General features: G+C 38.1%; 1 protein-coding gene across 2 annotated transcripts in view; it reads left to right on the top strand.

Moving 5' to 3' along the window:
* Nucleotides 1–18,135, top strand: part of insc (INSC spindle orientation adaptor protein) — a 60,440-nt gene that overhangs the window by 16,003 nt on the left and 26,302 nt on the right. For both annotated transcript variants that reach the window (XM_088006559.1, XM_088006558.1), the window contains exon 2: nucleotides 9,993–10,084. In XM_088006559.1, the coding sequence (XP_087862685.1) occupies nucleotides 10,011–10,084 (74 nt within the window). In that variant the 5' untranslated portion in view covers nucleotides 9,993–10,010. The remainder of the gene's footprint in view (nucleotides 1–9,992; nucleotides 10,085–18,135) is intronic.

Genomic DNA, 18,135 nt, shown 5'->3' with positions numbered 1-18,135 from the left:
TTTCTAAATATACTTAAAGCCTTTTGCTCGGCGTATTGCTTCTTGCAAAACTTGAGAACACTTTGGTTTTCTCTAGGATCAACTTAAGACCATAGCTATTATCAGATAGGGAAGGCATGTGGGGCAGGAGTGGAAGGGAGCGAAAGTGAGGCTGTGCTGTCAGGTAGTCTGCTGAGAGAACATTTTAAATGCCAATAAACTCTCACTGTGTCTGTGGAGGCCGGAGAAAGAAGGTGAAAGAGATTCAGCTTCTTCGTACTTCAAAACGAGATTTAGAGCCAGTCAGACCGACCTGTATCACCTATTATATTTTACATTTTTCTCAATACATCAACACAAAACTACAGCTAGAAGAATGTTTCTGCTAGTGTATCCCTCTGCAAACTTTTGATAACCCCTGACCGCTTCATTTTTCATCGAAACAGGCTAAAGGAAACCGGGAAGAATGCTTTGTTGAGTAATGAAAACAGTGTCTTTACTAGAGAGTGAAACTCCTACATATTCACTTCTTTGTCTTTATTTCTGGCATTAACGATTTGAAATCTGCTTTTGAACAAGAGAGTTGTGGTGTTTACTCACAGAAGCAATAGGAAATCTCATTATGATTCGTTTGAAGTTTTTTAAACTTGTTATAAGTCTGACTTGTCATAACGAGTTTTTTGTTCCATTGAGATGTAAAAATGTCGCATGTCTCAAACAGATCACAGCTTTTTTAAAAGGCATTAATGGACTCTGTTTGACTTTCTATCTTCTCATTCTGTTTCTTCTATGAGACAAAAGTCTCACAAGGTCTTGCTGATTTACGACATTCTTGTTTACACAACATATTTATGACATAAATCTCATAACTGGCTCTATATTTTGCTAAAATGAGAAACTTTCTGAATCTACCATGTGTTGTGTCTCGGTATGACGAGATGTTGCTTCTGAATTTATTTCCTCATTCTGGCAGTTTCTTTCTGAGCTACGTTGAATTATTGGTGAAACAGGTTGGTCTCCACGAACCATTTCATCTCTGGTCCAACAGATGAACTATTGTATTTCCAATCACAGGAGTTAACAAATGTGAAGTTAGAAATGCATATGAATAAACATCGCATTGTATTTATAATGTTATGCTGTACTACTTTATCACTGCAAACCCAAAGAGACTTTAGCTGATTAAAACAAAACTCTAAAATCTCTACACTTCTATAGTCAAATAAGAAATTTTTCTACTGTGAAACTTTTCCAGTCAAAAACTCCACATTCTGAAGAACTGTAAGTGACAAGAGGGTTTGTGTTGCTTTTTTCTTACCTGTATGAATCCACAGTCCATCTCTGGCTGTCATCTTCTCGACATTTCCACTTCCTTCAACTTTTTATTTTTATTATTTCCCCCTCACCACTTCCCTTTCCAAACTTGGCCTCTTATTGTTTTAAAAATACATGGGGGGAAAAAGGAAGAATGCGACGTCTCCGTCCTCCCACACATTTTATTCCTGACATCATAGCGTGGCACGTTGAAACCTGTGACGCCACCGAGGCCCATCATCCTCCCTGAGACGTGTCAGGATGTTGACAATATTTTTCTATCATTAGCCAACCTGAGCTACAGTGCAGCTTTAGCAGAATGTGCTGTTGTGTGTCTTCAGAACGGCAAATTTATGTTTCCATCCGGGATGCTGTGGACACGGGTTTACACCGGGTTCTGGACCCGGTCATTAACAGAACGTGGGAAGATGTCAAGTTTTTTTTTTTTTGTTTTTTTTTTACAGCTGTTATCAGAAACAGCAAATAGGCATTTTACTCTTTTGGTCCCTTTAGTCAGATGTGAAAAGAATTTAACTCTTTAAACACTTTATGGTCCTGTTTGGCTTAAACTTGGACGGATTTTGCCATTTATAATGTTAAAAAGGATAGTGAGGTAATAATGATGTGGCTAAAATTTGTAATCAGAGAAAAACTATTTCCAACATAATCTCATTACAATGGAAAATGTTCAATACGACACAAAGTATTTATCTTTTTTTTTAATATTTGTCTTTTTTAAAATATGTACAACCACATTCCAGAAGCTTTTACTGAAACGTTTTCTGTCTGTATCCAAATCAGCTTTTATTTAATTTAATGAATGTAGCTAAATATTACCAAGTGTCTTTTGAACAATGGTGACTAAAATCTTGTTTTTATAATCGATAGTAAATGTCCTCAATCGATCGCTGTATTTCTTCTCATACAGAACACTTTTAAAGGTTTTAGTTGTGCAATAAATAACTTTAATTTGCTTGGTTTTAGTTTACATACACATATATATCTGATTTAGCCTCAAGTGACAAAAAGTTTGGACACCCTTGACTTAAACAGTTTGAATAATCCTACTTTTCCAAAGCAGAAAATCTGTTGTTTTCAATCTCTAAATGTTGATTAGATTCATAGCTCAGCAAAGTATTTACAAACCGCACGAATTTTGGGAAACCAAGGACACATAAAATACTGGGTGGCAGCAGGACAGTTGACTCGTAGCACGGAGGATCAAGTCGAGGCTGAGTCCTCTCGGGTTATCCGTGGGTATTTTCCAGGTACTCCTGCATCCATGTCTTCAGCAATGTCTGAAAACATGGATGCTCGGTTAAAAGGAGAGTCATAAATCAGCCCTAGGTGTAAGTGTTAATGGCTGGTTGTCTCTGTGATGAGCGACTTCCTCAGGGTGTTCCCCGCCTCTCGCTCCGCAATCCTTTGTTGGATGTAAAGAGGCGCATTCCTTGTAACTTAAAGAATTTTGTTTTACCTTAAAGTTCATGTATGTGAGCTGGCTGACTTTCTGTTGGTATAAGTTTCAAGGTACCAATATGTTGCAAATTAAAATCCTTGTGTTTGGGCTTGATCAATGCTTGTGTCTTTGATCACTTCAAAGTTCTTTATTGTTTGTAGAATCTTGTCATATACAGTTCATTTTTCTGTGTTCATTAGTGTTGGAAAGATCTGACCATTCAGGTTCATTCCTTTGTATTTGGTATCTAGTATTCTGCTCCCTGTGTGTCACACCAGTCCTGTTTAGTCCACTTTAATTGACCTCTAATTTGTTGGGTTAGAAAGTCTGGTTGATTTGGGGAGGAGTGAATACGTCATCGAACTCCGATGCAGATCAAGTAATCAAACTTTGGTCTGCCTAAAAATCTAGATATCGCTTCGGTTGAAGTAAACTCTGGTGCGTTTGAAACATTAGTTAGCACAGGAAGGTATCATTGTTTTCCCAGTAAATCAAGGGCTTTTATACGGTTTCTGTCTTGCAAAATCGAAATTAGGCCAGAAGGAAATCACAAAATATGTTTTAGTTTTTGAACCATAATGTTTTAAACCTTGACATAGTTTGATACCAGAAACTTGCCCATGTCTTGATTTCCACAAGGTTTGGTTAGTACACAGTCAAGACCAGAGGAATGTCCCACCGGGATCAACAGTTCATCACAGGGCAAACGCTGAGACAAACATCCAGCACTGCCTCAAAACACCAGCTGTCACCTAAAATAGGTTTTCCATGCCAGTGTTATCTGAGGAATGCTCTGCATTTAGCTGTATTAAGATAGTGGGAGAGTTGTTGTGTCTGGACACAAAAAATAATGTACTCTGAAGGTTTCTACAAAATGATTGTAATAAAATAGTAGTAGCCTTTGTACAGTACATCACTTTGTGAAACAGCATTACATTTTTGATTAGGCTAAGTGTGTATTAGCTGACAAAACCTTACTTTCTGTTTATTTTTAGCTTGAGTCATTCGATTAATCCAGGTTGTTTAGTAATTTTGCTTTCACTTCAAATCTTTTTCCATCACATTCTGAAATAGCAGCAATTCAGTTGCGATGTAGACATTCAACCCGCCGTTTGTCAGTTTTGTGATAAACGAGGGGAAACTTGAGTTGACTCACCGAGTATTAAAGCTATCGGGCGTTATATGCTGTGTGGCTTTCTCTGTCCAAGCACAAGGCCCCACTTTGAGCTAACCCACTTCATGTGTGGGATGGGAATGCTGACTCTATGGCTCAGCACAACCATCTTCCAGCTTGTTCCCACCCAGGCAATCATACAGTGCCGTTCTCGCTCTCCCTTTGTCCCCACATGACAGCTCTGTGGTGAGACTGCAACCGCTGTCTTCCCCTGTGAATCCAGTCTCCAGCCGAATGAGACGAGGACAGCGTTACTGAGACGCCAGTCCACAGGGTGTCTGCCTTCTATAAAACTCGGTACCCAAAAGCAACTCGCGTAGCAGAGGCTTCCCATTAGCCGGAGTGTCAGGTGAACGATGGGACACGTAGCATTTTGAACAAGAGCTCTATCGAAACAAATCCAAACTACGTGAAACATAATAAGGGCCGCTGAAGACTCAGGAATATCACAGCTCTCACTTCATCTTGCACTCCATCACGCTAATTCTTGCTAGCGCTGACCTCTAAAAAATGGTGAGTGGTTTTACTTGTTTCTCCTGCTCCACAATGTTTGATTTCTTTGTTCGACTTGAACACAAACCCAAAGCTTTTGGCATGACAGTGAAACAGAACCGGACTACTGTGGTATTTTGTTTTCTGCAAATCAGTTTTTGGATTCATTCGGTGGTTTTAACCAGAGGTATTCTATTTTACCACAGCTTATATAAGGAAGACTAGACCTTTTTTTCTTCTTTAAATTAAAGTGATATGGTGGGTTTTGTGGAAGAGAATTAGCGAAATCAGAGAAAAGCAGGCCTGAGCCTTTCCATTGCCTTCGAATTCCTCTCGAGTAAAATCTCGCTTCATAGACAGTCTGGTCTTCATAGACAGTCTGGTCTTCATAGACAGTCTCTGATATTCATAGACAGTCTGATATTCATAGACAGTCTCTGATATTCATAGACAGCCTCTGGTCTTTATAGACAGTCTCTGATATTCATAGACAGTCTGGTCTTCATAGACAGTCTCTGATATTCATAGACAGTCTGGTCTTTATAGACAGTCTCTGATATTCATAGACAGCCTCTGGTCTTTATAGACAGTCTCTGATATTCATAGACAGTCTGGTCTTTATAGACAGTCTCTGATATTCATAGACAGTCTCTGGTCTTTATAGATAGTCTGGTCTTACACCCGCTTACTTTGATTCCTCCAGTGAAATTTTTGACCGGGCCAATCAGCGAAGAAAAAGAGACGATGTTAACGATAATGTTGATTTTCTGAACTGTTTCTGAATTATAGTTTGCCACTATTTCTTATTTAAAAAACTGACAAAAGTGATTCACTGTTGGAAAAAAATTACTTAGGTCATTAGGAAGGTGACAAAATATTGAATTTACATCGACAGCAGTCTTCCTTGGCTCAGCATGTCTCTCTTTGCAGTGCAGGATGCTTGTTTACATTGCAGTCAATATCCCATAAGCTTTCTGGCGTTAAGACCGTACATTGGGTAAAATTTAAAACCTCAATAGAGTCCACGCCATCGCTTCTCAATAGCCGAGCGTCCAGACCTCTGGACAAGTGAAGCGTAGACCTGAGCGACTGGTTTTTACCAGGTCTTAACTAAACATGTTTGGACTGTTTCTTCCTGGTATTCATGGATTTTTTAGTAGATCGTAACTTCAAATAATTGGTGAAAAATCTGTCTGTCGAATGAATTCAAACATCTAAGAAGAGGTGAAGAATAAGGTAAATGAAGAATCCATTGATATGTTGTATTGGCATAGTTTTGCTACAAATAGTTGAATAATGTATCTTTCGCCAGAGAATCCTGTAGTTCTAAAAAGTAACAAAAATAATTTGAAACATCAATGCTGCACTGTCAGTAGGGACAAGCCGGGCGGTATTAGTGTTATTGTGATATTTTGTGGTGCTGCTGTGATAATGATAATAATTATGATTTTCAAAAACCATCTCTACTTCTTCTTTATTTATATAACCTAATTGCATTTAATTATATTTCCTAATACACTGATATTTATTGACTCTCGTGGAACAAATAAAGAAGAAAATGGTAAAATGAACATTTCAGATAAGACTGTCAACTATCATCTTTGTTTTTTTTCTTAACATAATTAATTGTAATGAATAGAAACAATTATAAATGAGCATTTATTATCATGGTAAGAAGTTTTTCACAATAAATGACAAACAATGCAATAGATGCTCATCTTTAACTGTAAGTGACAGAAACATGGAAACAGTGATGTAAAGACATTTCAGTTCTTTGAGCACATAAGCTTCAGTACATCTCAGAACACACTTAGTGATTGCTCCTACATATAAGTCTATGGGTGGTTGTTATTACACTCAGCATGTGACTCAGACAGAGGTGTCCTTTGTTTGACTTACCTACAAACCACATGTTCACCAAGGCAACCAAAGGGGGGGAAACCCTCTGGGCAATCTCAGGTTTCAGCCAGGACATAAAAAGAAATGTTTGGGACATAAAAAAAAAAAAATACTACTGTTGTTACTGACCACATGGTCAGGAAACTTTCTGTGTTACTTTCATCCCTGGTGAACGAGAGTGCAGCCTGGGCCGTCTGTAGTCGAAGGGAATGTGATCTTGATTTTATTCAAGGTGAAACTTAAGGGTTTTCTGAGTAACATTTGAGCCAGAGGTTTACATGTGTTTATTGCATAAATAAATGATTGTTGTCTTTATTTAAGAGCAACTCAAAACCTCTCATTTTTTCTCGCTTTCTGTGCCAGGTACAGTACACAAATACCCGTTGCCATAGAAACTGACTGACAACAGCTCCACTGATATATCGGCATTTAACACAAAAACCCTCAAACATTTCCCTCACAAAGAACAGGACGTTCAGTCCATTGCAGTGTTGTGTCTTCAGCCATGGTGTTTATTTTGTGATTATTAATAAGTGATTGTCTGAACACAGCAGATTAGCCAATTTAAACGTCTGCTGATGAACTGTCAGAGTTGGTGTGTGCGGTCGCCTTATTTATTTTAACTTATCCAAAACACCAAATTCCACTTCACATCTCCATGCTAAGCTTGTCAAAGTCAAGCTAGCATCTGATACCCTTGTAATTTGTTATGAAGTTGTCATAGTTTAGATAATTAATAGCAAAGAATCCCTTTTTCTTTTAACTTGCCTACATTTAAGATTTAGCGTGTTATATTGACAGAATGACAGCTAAAAACAAGATATTCATTGTCTGCAAGCTTCTTTTTTTTTTTTTTTACCCTCCATCAGGGAGCAACATGTCTACAGGCTCAGATATATACTGTACATAAATATCCCCTAACAAACTTAGCTCTACCAGGCACTTTTTGTAAGGTCTAAAATCACATTCATGACTGCAAGAATATGTAAATGTTTTACCGGAAGTTTGGAAATCCGAGCAGACAGACGCTTGTCCGCACCACGTTAAAACGGCTGTAAGAAAATAGAACCAAAACAGAACCATGTGAGGTGGCTCACGACATGGGGGAAAGTGATCACTTTCAGTGTAATGGTCCTTAACGCAACACTTAGTGACACACTCTAAGTGTCCAGGACTAAATTGCTTGATTGAACAACTCATCTTCATTTATAGGCTAATCCACAGAAGAGCGCTATAATGAGCCGAAGGCGCATGTAATGGAATCTGCTGACTTGATGGCTTTGACCCTTTCCACAATTACAGGGCCAGTATAATTCATCCACACTTTCATTGCAACAGTTGTAACAGGGAAATTAACCTGCATCCACTCTTTGTTTTATTGTATTCTGCTCTGTTATCACGAAACCAAGAGTCATGGATGTCGTGTTTGTTCGTCCCTTCGACAGAAAATGCCTCGGTGTGTCAGTCCTCTGTGGTGCTGGCACAGCTCTGGCATCATTTCTGAATTACTGTGATGCTTTCTCTAAAAATGGCCCCAGAGGAGCTCTGCCAAGACTGCAGTTAAAAGATCTCCCACCCATTTCCTATTTCCTCCTCACATCCCTGTGTATAGATCCAATCACCCATTCATCCATTCAGGTATTGAATCAACAAAATCACTGACTCGTTTATTCCCTTGTTGTTCATAATTACGTAACTCTGGGAGCTTCAGCACATTCAAAGCAAACAACACGGCACAGGAAGTGACTTATATGTTATCATTTAAATTTTCAAACCTTTAGAAACCAGTCAGCTGTTCTGTCACGTGACTTTTTGCTACTGAGCCGAACAAAAAGCTGCTCATGTGGGATTGAAGGTTTCATTCCTTTCTCATCTCAAGTGTTTTTGTTGCTTTTCTATTCCTGAAGCCGTACTTGCGTAGCCGTGTATTTATAAAAACAAATATCTCCCTTACATCATTTTTAAAAAATATCATAGTCACGGGATTGGTTTCAGAAATGTTTTTATCCACACAAATCTCTACAAATACACCACTGAGCTCTGATTTTAACATGCCAAACACATAGGGGGCAATGTAGCACAAAGCTAACACCTATGTGAGCCAATCAGATAGCTTCAAAACAACCAGGACTTCCTGTTAGGAATTAAACATCTGTAAGTGTGGTCTGATGTTTAGGTTGAACAATTGTTAAGGAGCCTATTAGAATATAAAGTTATTAAAACACAAAAATTATGTCGATGGTAAAATCAGACCCTGTTCTACGCTTCGCTTTGTCCAGAGGGTCTGTTGATAAACAATTACTAGCTGGAGGCGTATACGCTGTTGAAGTTTTAAATGTTATCCATCACTAACGTTTGGCCGTGACATATGTAGCGCGCCTGTTCAATACTATGAAGCTCACCGCTAACTGTCTACGCTGTACACAACCATCTTCCACTGCAAAGGGAGAAGTACTGAACCACACGAGGCGGATTTTTATGTTAATTCAATATTTCCTCCACTGCCTTTGCCAAAACTACAGGCAGGCTATAATTCTTAAACAGCGCAGAAATTCAACATTATCGTTCACAACTTCTCCTTCTGTCCGCTTATTGGGCCAGTTGAAATTCTACCGAAGGAATCCAAGTGAATTTGAGAAAGCCCAGACGGCGAACTGAAGGGAGTTAAAATTGTGTAGGAAGGCAATAGCCATGCTAGAAACGTGCAGAATCACAGCACTCAGTTTTCCAATGTACACACATAAGCACAAACACAGTTCTCTCAAATGTATCAACTTTTCATAAATAATAGTTTCTGGTGAAATAACAGAGTTTTTTTGTGGATAAAAGGCCAAAACAATTATAAATTAATTAGTTTTCACAGGTACCTGTCTGGGCCTAAATCCATTGGCAACAGGAAACTTTGTGTCATCAGAAAAGAACAGGAAAATATCTGAAGTTAAATTTTTGATTGCGTAGGACAATAAAAAGGTCTCATTTGTTCAACTGCCTGCTAATTACGCCTCACGATAAACATAAAGTATGTAGCCACACCTCTGGAAGACATAATTAACTAAAAGGGTTAGAGCACAGCACAGACAGGAGTCTGGAGGGGGTGCAGAGAGGCAAACTGGCTTCTCCCAATTGAAGATGGACTAATCTAAATGGGACACATCAATAAAACAGTGGAATAAAGTTGCGGGCACTTAGAAGCGTCAGCCTCCTTGCTCTGCCTCAAAAAACCCCAGAGAGTCACTGGCTGGCAGCCAGCCAATAAATTAGAAGATAAGAAATATTATTCCACTGGCACACCAGTGGGTTACTTCTATTTAAAAAGGGGAGGCAGGGATGGGGATTATTGATAATGAAATTACTTGGAGGGGGGGAAAAGCTATATGACAAGAATAGAATGCTTGGAGGTAGATCAATAAGGAGATATTGTTGTGGACAACGCTGCAGTGGCAGGAAAACGGCTCAGAGGATGCAGGATATGTAATCAGACAGTGTGTGTGTGTGTGGGGGGGGGGGGGTGCGTGTGTGTGTGTGTGTGTGAGACGCTTTCCTCCCTTCAGTGGATCCAGAATATCATCGACCGCTGATGCAAATTTGAGCTGAAAAGAAAACACAAAAAACCCCAAAAACAAATCATAAATATTGTGCAATCTTTGTGATTATGATGTATGTGTTGCATTTCAGATGCTGAACTGAAGTAAGATGGCCTCAGAAAGAACGCCGACCCCTCAGAGCAGCTCCAGACAGAGCAGCTCTCTCTCGTCGTCGCCGATGAGGCAAGTGGCAAGTGTTCGCTCTCAAAAGGCTTTCTTGAAGGAACGCCAGTCGGAGTAGCAGAAAGATAGTTCAGGGTCTTTAGGTGGTTTGGGAAGACCAAAGCAGATTTTCACTGTTTTAGAACAACTCCAGTTGGTGTGAGGTGATCTGTAAGTTTAGAAATCAGGTAATCTGATGTTCTTGTGCTCCCAAACCATTTATGCCTGAGGTTCCCTAGAAACTGGCTCTGATGCACACACATCCTGAGTCACAACTTAGTCATTTATAATTTATCTGTCAGAAACTCTGTTTCCAAAGACATTCTTAAAAAAAAAAAAAAAAAAGAAGAAGTAACTTGCTCTTACATAACTTTGTGCAGAGACGGGTTGTCATGGTGTCTTTTTGTGGTGAAGCCTCCAACAGGTAGAGAAAGTAACCCAAGACTGTTTACCTTACCTGACTGCAACAGTGTTCTTGTAGATAATCTAAAACTTTTTCTCTGTGCGTTTTATGCAAAACTTCTTCAACATTAAATCAAAGGTTAGCTGCTTCTACATATCCTGAACTGATTCCTGTGATTCCTTTATACGATTGTGGCCCCACTGATGAATCTCGCAAACATTCTTGGAGATCTGTGTGTAAAGACACTCAGATGATCCACTGTGCTTTTCCACCTGTGGTGTAACATCCTTATTTTATGACAATAATTATGCTGATTCTTGACCATATTTTTCCCCTTCCGATGATTTGGAGGACACTCCGATTTTCAGGACGTCTCTCTTAATAATCTTAAGAGTATACCTGTCATGTGGGGTGTGCTAACAGTGATCTGGTCCATTCAGAAGGACGTCAGAAATCTGGGACATTCATCATGATCGACTGTGTTGGCCCAATATCACACCATGCGTGTTGTTCCCTGACAACAAACAAGCACGCCGTCTGCTAGCCAATCAGAAAGCAAGTTGGAGACACAAAGGAGAAACCAAAATATGCAAGGCAAGAGAACTGTGATAGGGCAACAGAAAGTCCAGTGGACGCTAGGGATGTCTTTATGAATTGTTTCTTCTCTGTTAAGTATAGTCCACACAAACTATACTACTGCCATTGCTTCTTCCCATTCAGCCATGTTTGTTTACTCTGAACTCATGTTTGGTCTCAAGAGATTTTACAAAATTTCAATGGACCAGAAAGAAATCTTTTATTATTCTTTACCCACCTGTATACTGCCATAAGGCCTTAATGTGTTGAAGAACTGCCCCACCTTTGGCACTGAGTACATCCAGACGCCTGGAGGTGTGTTTATTGATCTGAGATATAAATGTTAGCTCCAGCGTAATGTCAGCTAACCTTCAGACCTCTTTTTGAACTGTTTTCTTTTTTCTCTTGAACAAGCCATCAAGCCAACTCTTGGCATTTGAACCATTTTCTCCAGTGAGATTCAGATCAGCTGGATAAAAACGCTGTCACAATTCTGCCCAACCCAAACGAGAAGTTGGCTTTGACCTTTAGGTTACGTTCATACTAGCAATTTGTCTTTCATAAAACATTTCGGTACAGCAAAGCTAAGTAAATATACTCCTAATTTTTGTCTCACATTCAAAGTCAGTAAATTGCAGATTCAAAGCTGAAATGTCAAACTTTCTGCCAGATTCATGCGGCTGAGAGGGAAAAACACCAAGAACTCGTACTAAAAAAATGAAAACCTGAAGCAACAACATGCTTGTTAAACCATCATAGATATTTGAAGATCCAACTGGATCCTGCAGTGCTGGAGATCTTAAAAAGTGAATTAGTAAACTTTTTTTCAGCTCATTCCTTTCTCAGTAACAGAGATTGGGAAAAAAGCTAAAGCAAAACTTTCTCAGTTTATTGAGGCTTTAACAAAAGAACTGATGAATTTCTAGAAATATTCTCATCCAAAAAACACACCAGTCAAAATTCTTATAACATACTGAGTTTTACAGGCCTAAGAATCAGATGCTGATCTGATTTAATCTCAGGTATGACTTGTAACTAACGTTATGTATCGCCCTATTTCTCCTTGCAAATTTCTGACAATCTGAGATTCTTATGTCAGCTACTGTAGCTGTGTTTCCTTTACAAACATGAGCAAATGTAAAGAAAAACAATTGCAGTGTTTCCATTAAGTAAGATATTAAATTAAAATCTCATATAAATGAGCTTGTTTTCGCCAGTAGCAACATCCAGATGTTGGTCACGTGACTCGTGTGATGTAAAAAAAAAAAACAATAAAAAGTGTTTCTCTTGCAGTTTTTTGCATCTATTTTGATGCGGCTGAAAAACTAGCACAAAAACGTTTTAGTCAAAAACACGGGAGTTCTTTCGAAATTGTCACGTTTCCATTAAGAGTATTTATTTTCTTCTGAATTTGCAAGGTTTTTGTATCCTAAACTTCAGAAGAGAACCCAGTTAGCAGTCAATGGTAAATGTAAGTCATTATCAATCTGAATATATAATCTGTGACAGTTTTGCTTTTACAAACTCTCAAATCACACTGCACGTAGTGCGCTGAATAAACTTGGATATGAGATCAGTAGAGTTGTCACCAGCTACGTAGACAACTGGGCGCGTAAACAAAGAAGTGATGTAAATGACTTCTTTGCCTTTATCTCCTGTGCCCCCCTCTACCATAAATCCCTTTTGTACTGCGCTTGGCTCACTAACAGTCAATAAATCAAGTGACGAAAACCTCCCAACGGCTTAATTGTGTTAAAATAAATTACAAACACAGATGGAAAACGTGCATTCATTTGGCGTCTATGTCTCACGCTCGTCTTTGTCAAATGTTTTAATAGCAGAATCAACCCAGATCGGCTTCTCTGCCTAATCTGCACTTATTTAATAAGGAAAAGTCTGACAATTGATAGTTTTCTGTTGCTTCATTGTATTCTGATATGAGGCATAATGTGCATGGGTAAAAAAAGAAACATCATGTGGTAGGGATGTTAATAATAATTTTACTCTGATTAAAAATAAAACATCTTTTACATGAACCACCTTCAATCATCATATTAGGACCATTGTAGACAGAAAAACATTGGAGTAAATTTCCATCAAAAAAAATTCTGAGTTGAAAAGTCAAACATTTGATGGGAAAAAAAATCTGAAAATTTTAGATTAATCTCAGAAATTTTCAAAAGATTTTTTTTTTAATTTAAAATGTCAAAAATTTTCTCTGAAAAAAACTTAAATTTTGATGTTCATCTCTGAAATTTTTCTTTGATTTTCGAGTTTCAAAATTTTTGGGGCGAATTTCTATCAACAATGGCCTTAACACTCCATGGTATCCACCTGTATTGTTGAACTGCAGTCGGGGAAGGGGGGCACACAAAACCACTTCAAAGGACCATTAACAGACCCGGGGCCACACTTTGGACATCTATGGGACTGTATTTATACGCCCTCTGGCGCGTGTAATCTAACATGCCAATAAGTGATGGGGTGAAGTTTGAGGTTAGACGTTGTCAGAGACAAAGAGACTGAAAAATGGGAGAACCAGAGTCGGCGTGTTTTGTCTTCGCTGACTTTGGCCTTGGCTGCACATTAAAAGTTGCGAGAAACATCTGGAAGTCAGATGTCTGCCGTGGCTGCCAGGATTTTTTCTATCAGCCAGAGGCTCAAACGATGTCCTACCAACGTGCTGTTTTTTCAAGCTTGACCTCTAGAAAATCGAGGCCTGCCACGTGTGTTTTAAAAAGTATGTTTGCCTGCTCCTTCTCCCCGTTTTCTGAGTTCAGTCGTCATGTCCAATCACAGTGACGTTGTATGGGCCGAACCTCTAATTCCTCTCCAAGAGAGCGTTTTGTTTAGCATTATTCGGTCGTTAGCTGAGCAAAATTGCATTTCCATCCATTTTGGTCCCTTTAATGTCTTTGTCTTTAATTCTTTCTGAGACATTATTTCTACCTCCAGCTAAAGCCAAAGCCACACTCATCGGTCCACAAAATCTTGAGCGTCATTTTGCCCACATTTCCAGTCTGTCTGCCCAGAAGGACTGTGGTTCTGTGGTGGAGTTTAGAAATGCTTTCCATTTGTTCCTCACTGACCCCCAGGCATCGGACTGTGATGATAATGCTCCACAGACATTAGGCTCCTTCCTGCTCTCAGTATGTGTTTATTAAATCCTCTATTGGCAGACTGTCTCCGATCTGGATACAGGAAGATACGAAACACATTGTAACGTGAACTCTCTTATGTTTTATTTTTCAAATATCATTTCTTAGGTCACCAATAAAAGAGATGAAGCAAGGGAATGATACTTTTAGCCATTTAGTAAGACTATTTAAGCCCAAAAGATTCATAAGGACACCACAAACTAAAAGAAAATCTAAGAAAAAAATATTCCTCTTTGGCTTGATTGATTCTGATGACTTGATAAAGAAGCCAAACAGCCTAATCTTTGATACATGAGGTATACAGGTACAACTCAGAGTTGGAATACACGTTCCAATAGACGCTCATTTGTCAAATTAAAAGTAGTTTTTGATGAATAACAACCTTTAAGCAGGTCACTCACAAAAAGACAATTTCAACTCGTAAAAAAAAATAAAGATGGTAATGTTTCATTAAGACTTTGTTGTAGAGTTTTAAATCAACCACAGGGTCAAACATCAAATTAGTCTCAAGAAACTATGAAATAACACACAAAAATAAAAATAAAATTAAAACAGTGTTTCTTACGGGTCACAAGTTTGATAAAAATTTATGTTATGAAACTGCAACATAAATCTGGATTTTATGGAGCCACTTCAAACCTCGTAACAATTTAGAATATAGCTTTTATACATGTATGTAAGCTGATTTTTTTTTTACAAGACAAATCAGTTTTATTTACAGTTTAGGCTATGATAAAGTAAATAAATGTGAATTCAAACATTGTAGAGGTGAAGAGAAATTACATGGACTAACAATATTCATGGGAGTAAAGTACCACAGCTGAACCTGAAGAGCTAAAATCCACTAATATTTGAGACCCGCTCTGAATATACTTACCTATTTCAGTAGTTCACACACCAAATGTACCATAATAAGCAGTAGTAGTCACAGTGGAAACCAGCTTTTCTCTGCTGTAGAAGGGAATAGCCACAGGCTCCTCTTTTCAGCTAGCTTACTTTAGCTAGCAGACAACACTGAATTGCTAGCTAGCTACAATTGCTACCTGTAGTGCTAATCTAATTGTTTCTCCATGGCAGATTTTACAGATTTTTTTGGAACATATCTGTCTCACATTAAAAACTTGCAAAAATTTTGAGATTAATCTCAGAAGTGTTTAAAAAAAAAGTGAAAACTTCGGAGTTTCAAAAATTACACATTTGCTTGAAAAATCTTAGAAATTTTCTTGAATTCACTTCCAGAGTTCTTTTTCTCAAAAATGTCTGTGATTAATCTCAAAACGTTAATCTAAAATAATTTGTTACAACTGTTTTGTAACAAATTTTTGACTTTTCAGGGGTTTTTTTCTAGAAGTTCTTTTGAGCCTAGTCTTCAAATTTTGAACTTTTTTTGCAGAAATGTACTCTTTTTTTGTTGGTTAATTAACATTTTATTCATCTAATGGATCAATTTAAACAGAGAATTGTCACAATATGAAAACTTCATGTACTGAAAAAAACAACATGAAGGAGTAATGGATTATGAAAATAATCATTGGATACATATATTAGCCCACCCTTCAAATATCACCACCAGCCGCCACTGGATATAATGTTTTAATTGACCTCATCAGGCCAAATTAAACCTTCCAAACTATAAATTTAACAGTTTGGAAAATCCAGATGAGTGAGAAGCACACTGTAATTTCACCGTGTGCTTTGCCTTCTTAATCTGCGTTTCAAACCTGTTATTTTCCTGGTGTGGGGCAACTGTGGATGAAGTGGGATGAAGCCGACATAACGCTGCCTGTATTAATCATTGTGAGGTGTAATTTATAGCCACTGAATCACAGAAAGCCTCAAGAGCCAGACCAGCCAGTAACTCTAATCCCTCAAGAGAAAATCCCGAAACAGCCACGTTTTAAAGTCGCTCTGCTGTTTGGTCTCACACCTGTCCGTCTGATGTGAGCGCTAACGCTGCCATACGACCCTTTGAAGTACGGCAGCGTAGTAAAACCGTTGTGACTCATTGTAGTTTGAAGCACATTTATGTTGCCATCTATGGTTATTGTCTTCGTTACGCAACTTGGCTTGACCCACAGACTGCACACAGTGAGAGATTCAGGCGGAGAGCGCGTTTTCATGTGGAGGATTGTCTATTCTTTTTTTTTCTTTTTTTTTAGCCATAACCAAACTTGACCCACACACCCAATGTGGGAGTCTGTCAAGCAAGCGTGGATCCTGTCTCTACATTTTGCTGCGCTTTGAGGGAATTTCCTGAGTCTGTGTGGCTGAGATGTTTACGACGGCGTATTAGGGAAATTGTGGATATGAAATAGGGGGGAAAGAAACAAGAGGAGGAAATTTTTGCCAAAAAACGCTTTAAAGATTAAAATTCTAATTTTTGAAAAAAACTCGGTAATTTTTTGAGAAAATGACATAAAAATTGGAATAAAAAAACTCAGAAATGTTGAGATTAATCTCAGAAATTTTCTAGAAAAACAGATATTTGTGAGTTTCAAAGGTCAAAAATTTGCTACAAAAAACTTCTCAAAAATGTTTGAGAAAAAAAGCTTGAAAAGTTGAAAATTTGCTAGAAAATAATCTTACATTTTGAGATTAATCTTAGAAATCTTCATGAAAAAAAAAATCTGAAATCTCTGAATTTTAAAAGTCAGAAATATTTTACTTTCAATGACAAAATTAATTACAACGAAAAAAATATTGTCTGAAAATATGGATTCATGATGAAAAAATCCATAGCGGAACAAACAAAGTATTTGACAAAATTGTGGAAGATATTTTTATAGCTGCTCAGGGAGGAGTTCATGCAAAGTCACACACATACAAAATTGTTATTTTATGAAACGCTACAATGAGACTCAGATTTGTGTTGTGAAACAATAAATATAAGATTAGAAATGTTGGGAAGTGAAGGTAGAAAAATAAAAAAATGATGCTTCAAAAATGCTTCAAACTCCAAATACTTGAGCACTACATTTTCAAAGTACCAGCAGAAATAGAACAGAAAATAAATGTAGTAACCATTTCATAGGTTACTAATCTCCACACATCTGTACAAAATAGAAAGCATATAAAGTTGGCCTGCCAAATTCCCAGATTTGTGGCCAAACAATCTTCATTCTTTCCTTGTTTTAAATGGCTATTGTTCAGCTTTTTGTAATCTTCTGGGTAATTTCAAAATGCAATTATAAAACTGATCAAAGTGTTTTTTTTTGTTTTGTTTTTGTAAATAAAAGCCCGTATTGACGTACTCTAGTTCCCATCTTCAACATGTCTCACCTAATTAACTGGAATTGATTCGTGCCGCGCTGCTTATTTTTCTCAGCTTATTTTCACTTGGACAAACAGAGCAGCTGATAACAGGAGCTTCTGATTTGTGGTAAACTGGAGAAGCATCAATGGGGCTCATTTTGCTAACACCTTGCTCTGGAGTGAGAAAATGGTTTTAAAACTTTAACATAGAACACACACACACTCACACGCGCACACACACACAGACTTTCTCTATAGTCGTAAAGTAACAAGCCCCCTGATAGTTTAAAACATCGAGTCAGCTCGTCCTCCCTGAACTCAGACTTCACAGTGAGGACCGCTCCGTCAGAACTCCATGTGCCTGAAGTACTTTCTGTATGCACTCTCTACTTGAGCACATCCAAATTAAAAAGTGACTCATCCAAAAGTTGAATTCATTAACAGCTCAGGAGGACTGAATTTTACTGTTGACATTTATCAGAGGAATCTGTTAACCCTTCCAGAACGAATGTTTCGGCGACGAGCCAGCCAAATTTGCAGTACCGTAATTCCGCCACACGTTGCGCTATCTGAAAAATTCCAATGGTTTCTGAAAGGGGAGACGTTGCGCTTTCCAGTCAATATCGGATTATTATGGTAATTTCAGTGAAATTAATCTGAGGAGCGCTCTTAACAGACGGTAA

The sequence above is a fragment of the Poecilia mexicana genome, unplaced genomic scaffold (genome assembly GCF_051168715.1).
Source record: "Poecilia mexicana isolate PSO_F unplaced genomic scaffold, ASM5116871v1 scaffold_6, whole genome shotgun sequence".
In the NCBI taxonomy this organism is placed as follows: Eukaryota; Metazoa; Chordata; class Actinopteri; order Cyprinodontiformes; family Poeciliidae; genus Poecilia; species Poecilia mexicana.
The sequence above is the reverse complement of the archived record's forward strand: the minus strand, read 5'-3'. Positions and strand labels throughout refer to the sequence as shown.